Source organism: Hyla sarda, chromosome 5 (assembly GCF_029499605.1).
Source record: "Hyla sarda isolate aHylSar1 chromosome 5, aHylSar1.hap1, whole genome shotgun sequence".
Lineage (NCBI taxonomy): Eukaryota > Metazoa > Chordata > Amphibia > Anura > Hylidae > Hyla > Hyla sarda.
Window position 1 is genome coordinate 41,178,724 of NC_079193.1, and position 6,709 is coordinate 41,185,432.

Here is a 6,709-nt window from a genome sequence, read left to right on the forward strand (position 1 = left end):
ACGCTGTATAGTATGTTATATTACATGCTGTACATTACATTATATTACACGCTGTATAGTACATTATATTACATGCTGTACATTACATTATATTACACGCTGTATAGTACATTATATTACATTCTGCACATTACATTATATTACACGCTGTATAGTGCGTTATATTACATGCTGTACATTACATTATATTACACGCTGTATAGTACGTTATATTACATGCTGTACATTACATTATATTACATACTGTATAGTACATTATATTACATGCTGTACATTATATTATATTACATGCTGTATAGTACGTTATATTACATGCTGTACATTATATTACACGCTGTATAGTACGTTATATTACATGCTGTACATTACATTATATTACACACTGTATAGTACGTTATATTACATACTGTACATTATATTACACGCTGTATAGTACGTTATATTACATGCTGTACATTACATTATATTACACGCTGTATAGTACGTTATATTACATTCTGCACATTACATTATATTACACGCTGTATAGTACGTTATATTACATGCTGTACATTACATTATATTACACGCTGTATAGTACGTTATATTACATTCTGTACATTACCTTATATTACATGCTGTATAGTACGTTATATTACATGCTGCACATTACATTATACTACACACTGTATAGTATGTTATATTACAATCTGTACATTATATTACACGCTGTATAGTACGTTATATTACATGCTGCACATTACATTATATTACACGCTGTATAGTACGTTATATTACATGCTGTACATTACATTATATTACATGCTGTATAGTACGTTATATTACATGCTGTACATTACATTATATTACACGCTGTATAGTACGTTATATTACATGCTGTACATTACATTATATTACACGCTGTATAGTACGTTATATTACATTCTGCACATTACATTATATTACATGCTGTATAGTATGTTATATTACATGCTGTACATTACATTATATTACACGCTGTATAGTACGTTATATTACATGCTGTACATTATATTATATTACACGCTGTATAGTACGTTATATTACATGCTGTACATTATATTATATATAAATAGTATATTACATACTGTATATTACTTTTTATTACATGCTGTATATTACATGATATTACATGCTGTACATTACATTACATTACATATAGTATATCACATTATATTACATACTGTATATTACTTGATTTTACCTGCCGTACATTACATTATATTGCATATAGTATATTACATTAAGACTAATATGTCCCCTTTCCTGACATATCTGTTTTAGTAAATAAGCAGAGCAGAAATCTGCTAAACAATACAATATACAAGTTATACAGTATAATGGCCAGAAATAGTGCTGCTACTCATGTACACACACAGCTTATCCTGAATTGACAGATATCATAAAAAAACAAAAACAAAAAAAACCCTCCCGGCCCTGACAACCTCTTTAAAGAGGTACTCTGCTGCTCAGCATTTGGAACAAAATGTTCCGAACGCTTAGAGACAGTGCTGGGAGCTTGTGACATCATAGTCCCGCCCCCTCATGATGTCATGTCCCCCCCAATGCAAGTCTATGGGAGGGGGCGTGGCGGCTGCCACGCCCCCTCCCATAGACTTGCATTGAGGGGGCGGGGTGTGATGTCATGAAGGGGCAGGGCTATGACGTCACGAGCTCCCGGAGCTGGCTCTAAGTGTTCAGAACATTTTGTTCCAAATGCTGAGCATCAGAGTACCCCTTTAAAGAGGTAGGGGTGAGAAATATGCTATTAGATCTTTATAGGTATGTCCTGTGTGTATGGAGGGTGGGCTTTTATTATTTCCTCTATTTGGCACAAAAAAAAAAACTCTAGTCTAAAAAAATGTTATACAATTTTTTCCCCCCCGGGTGTCTGTAGGTAGCACCAGTGATCAAAGCTCGTATGATGGAATATGGCACCACCATGGTCAGTTACCAACCTCATGGAGACAAAGTAAACTTCTTCCGTATGGTGATCTCTAACCCGGCCGCAAGTCATCAAGACATTGATTTTCTGATTGAGGAAATTGAGCGCCTTGGACAAGATTTATAAAGTGACCCTTAGAGCTGGTGGAAACTCTTAGGTACACTGTAGAGTTGTCGGAACCATGTGAATTTATTTGTGGTGCGTTACAATGTAATTCAATATTGTGCCGTAAATCTTAGGTATAGCTGTACTGAAAAAGAAGAAAAACCACACAAAAAAAAAGAAACATTTAGTCCATTTCCAGTCTTGCTTTTAGATATAGTCATATTACTAGCAATGATGTCTAGGGAAATGGTATCATGCGTACCTTTTCACGTGCTAAGCGAAATGATTGCTTCTTTATGTGAATGTGCCAACTGTTACAATACCAGTCAATGTCGTACGATACGTCCTAAGGCAATGATGCACAACGTACAGTATAGTATATGCATTGCCTTTCATGGGATCAAGATGGGATTTCTAATTTACATTTGATATATTTCAAAGACATATAATTTTCCAAAAGAGTATATATATATATATATATATATATATATACTAAAAATATCCTATTTTATAAAACAAAGATTTTATTTTGTATGGGTTACAAAACTAGGCAAATTGTCTGTGACCAAACTCTAATGTATGGTATCGTTCATTGATGACATCCCTTAAGACTCACACACGTTACTTATATATTCCATATGTTGGCGGTCAACCAGTGCTAAACCTAACCCAAACGTCTGATGTACAAAAGAGTTTTAAAGTCTTAAGTCATGTGTACTGAAAAGCCCCCAAAATTTCCTCACAAATTCATCAATAACCCAAACTATAACCAAAATCTTTATTAATGGACAACTCATACCAATATTAAGAGAATGCACGGGCCAAAAATAGTTGGAAGAACTTCTACTAGTTTGACTTTTGTCACACACTGTTCCACTGCTGCTCATGCACAGTGTTTGTCCCATCCCATTTACTTAAATAGGGATGAGCAGTTATACCAGACACAGCCTGTAGACAATAGTGGCTCTTTTTATGGAAGCAATTCAAACCCTTATACAACATGAGATGCACCAGCAGGGTGCAAAATACAGCCATGGAAGCCGCACATAGAGATAACTACTTCAAAGCCCCGTCCCCCACCCTAAAACTAGGGCTACATGACGATTTTGGCCATGACAGGGGTCCTGCCACCAAAAAATTTAATGGGTCACAGTGCGACCACTTGTGGGTCACAACTTCACCCAATCCAATTATCCTAGCCCCAGCGTAGCACAATACACACAGTGTAGAGAAGGATGGAAGCCTGTAAAAGACGGGATCACTTATGGCACTGTGCGGGGATCGTGGAGGTTCAAAGACACGGAGCACGATAAAATAAATAAACTCTATATTTATTGTTAATAAGGCTAGGTTCACACGGCCGTTTGCATCCGACCCTTTAAGGGTCCGATCGGTTCTTTTTTTTGTCCTGTGCCAATTGGATGCTAAAATGGGTCGGATGCAAACGGCTACTACCAGGTCATGACTGACTCCATTCACTTGCATGGGGTTCGTTGGTGACCTGGTAATTTTACAGGATTTTAGCGGAGAAAAAAATAGTGCTTGCACTATTTTTTTTGGCCGCTAAACTCCCGTCCTTCTGCCCGGATTGCCGACGGAACTCCAAATATCGGAGTCCGACGGCAATGTGAACGAGGCCTAACACGGACAATGTTTTTCGAAAAGTGTCCCCTTTTCAAAATACTTTTCAATACCCTGACCCGGCCCAAATCACCATGTAAATCTACTCTAAGGGATTAACTATCAGGATCACAGTTTTCTCCCACTTCGTGCAAAGCAGCTACATTCCCATCCGTAATCACATGGCATACTCAAAAACCGAACCCAAATGGGGCAAGATTTGCCCTGTTCACAGTGGACATTCTGGGGGAATTATCAGGTAAATCGTAAATGTTTTCAATTTCAATCTTGGCAAGTATGATATGGGCACAACTACAATGATGATGATATGGGCACAACTACAATGATGATATGGGCACAACTACAATGATGATATGGGCACAACTACAATGATGATATGGGCACAACTACAATGATGATATGGGCACAACTACAATGTAGCAGTAGATCAAAATACAGTAACCACCTCCCTCCCCGACATAACAGTATGTGACACCAATAGATGTTTCCCTCTATCCTCACAGGCACAATTATGAAGATCAGTGCTCAGGACCCATATTATATCAGATACTATATTATGAAAATTTCTAATGCTGTTATGTCAGCCAAATTTGTGCAATCCTGCCAAATTCCCTTAAGCACATAAAGATATCTATTGAAGAGTCATGAATTTCCCTTTTCCATAAAAAACTTAAATAACCAAACTCCCAAAACGTAGTACATTCATTATTCCCCATCTCCATGTTCCAATATAGAATATTTAAAACCTATGTGGCTGTCAGTTTATGGTCAATTTCGTTTTCTATTCACCATCTTGTAGATGACAAAAAGAGTCCTTATGATTATCTAGGTTAGCAGCAAGTGTAGGTGATATCAATTAATTATAACCCAATATAGAGTTGTTTGCTCTTAGTCAGTACTTCAAAGTACATGTTTACCACTGAAGCTCTGATTTCCCAACATAGTCATTGAGTTAAATGTCAAAATTCAGGCTATCTGCCTGGGGGAAGCAGAAGAACTTACCTCCTACTGTTATTTATTGAAACAGTACACAATTGCATTATGAATATATCATACAAACAGTATTGAAAAGTAATCACTATATATATAAAGACACATGATATAGGCTAATAAAGTCGACATGAAAACAAAATCAACTCTAACAGCAGAAAAGTACATAATAATAAATAAAGTCAACATAAAAACTAAATCAACTCAAACAGCAGAAAAGACATTTGAATACCTGCCATGTACCCTGCCTGAGACCCAAACCCCCTGCGTACCCCCGACGTAGGTTTTACACTAGGGCTTCATCAGGGGGCGTATCACGCCCCCTAATGAAGCTCTTTTGCAAAACGTACGGTAGGGTATGCAAGTGGTCAGCAGTGAAGTTCCCAAGGCTTCTCTGGCCTTCATTAGTTTTGATTGATAGATTTCTTCCTATACCCAAACAAGAAGAAATCTACCAATCAAGAACAGAGACCACCATGATGACTGGTGATTCAGACAGCATAAAAGTGAGGACCCTTTAATTCTTGCTGTCTGTCTACCCCCTGCAATGATCAAGCTTATTAATGTAGGCACCAGGTTACTGTGGGTGACCACCCAGAGAGTGGATAATCTAAAAGAAAAGGAGAAGGCGCTCCATGTGCGGGATCAGCAGGTCAGGCCCATAGGGAAGGGAAACGATCTATCCCACGCCGCTTACCAGAGTTGGTTGTGTGCACACACACAACAATGGGAAGCGCCTGTAATGCTTGTGTCCTCATCCGCAGCCCTCCTAAAAGGCAGTAGATAAGCAATAGGACCGTGTAGTAGGAGATGTCGGCGCTGGATAGAGGAACCAGGAGGAGTGCAGCATAAAATCAAGTAGGATTTATTAGATGCAACGCGTTTCGCTGCGCATGCGCAGCGAAACGCGTTGCATCTAATAAATCCTACTTGATTTTATGCTGCACTCCTCCTGGTTCCTCTATCCAGCGCCGACATTTCCTACTACACGGTCCTATTGCTTATCTACCACCCAGAGAGTGAGAATGACCAAGTTACTAAGCAGTTTTACCCATCTACGTTTTAGATATGATGATGTGATCTGTACCAATAGGATGACTAAGTGGATGCATGGCTTTTCGGTGATGTCTGTTGTAAACAGTGCTGGGTGAGCCCATGTAAAAACATGCACTTTCTGTATAAATGATCCTCGTAGCCTCATGAGACGCACAATCATTATGCACTGTTACCAATACTTGACCTATGACATTGTTCTGATAACTATGTCTTATAAATGTCTTCTATGAAACAATTGATCCCTTATATGTTTTACGGTGATTGTGTGGATTAGGTATCAATACTATAAATAGAGATCGAAATCGTCGCTCTAAGAGGAAGCAGATATGTTGCTTTCTTTGTGTCTTCTCTTAGTGTTCTCTATTAATGTTGTATAATAAGAAAAGTATATTTTAAATGTCTACAATATACAGAATTTGTATTCATAGATTAACATATACACATATATCTATAGTTTTAGCCACTAGCGTGCATGAACATATATGTTTTACAGCATCTTCTTTATGTTGTAATGAATCAAGGTGGCATAGTCAATGCTGGTTTAAAATCACCCTTGTCCCCTCCCCCCCACATCAATTTCCTATTCATGATCAACAAAAGCCAGACAAAGCTTGTGAATGCCCCTAATTTTGGCTGATTGCTGTTAATTCTGCTATTTTATTTCCCCCCCCTCTCTCTCTCTCTCTCTCTCTCTCTCTCGGTATATTGAACCGCTGTTGGGTGTTGATGGTTGCTTCTCTTTGTTGAATGTTACATGTAGCGTCTCTGTGCTTTAGCAAAAAGGAATTGAAAAAAATTGCATAAAAATACTAAGATTGCCTCAAATATGCCTGTGCCTACTTGGACCACAGTGCCACATACAGGAGAAGAAAAATCTGACTGAATGCAATTCATAATATTAGAAATAATTATCAAATAATCAAATGTAATAGCAATTTGGTTTTTTACATTTTT

At 37.7% G+C, this 6,709-nt stretch overlaps 1 protein-coding gene across 1 annotated transcript in view; it reads left to right on the plus strand.

Annotated features, from left to right (window-relative positions):
- Positions 1–4,392, plus strand: part of GAD2 (glutamate decarboxylase 2) — a 102,399-nt gene extending 98,007 nt beyond the window's left edge. The window contains exon 16 of the mRNA XM_056519339.1: positions 1,916–4,392. Within this exon, the coding sequence (XP_056375314.1) occupies positions 1,916–2,089 (174 nt within the window). The 3' untranslated portion in view covers positions 2,090–4,392. The remainder of the gene's footprint in view (positions 1–1,915) is intronic.
- Positions 4,393–6,709: the final 2,317 nt, after the last annotated feature.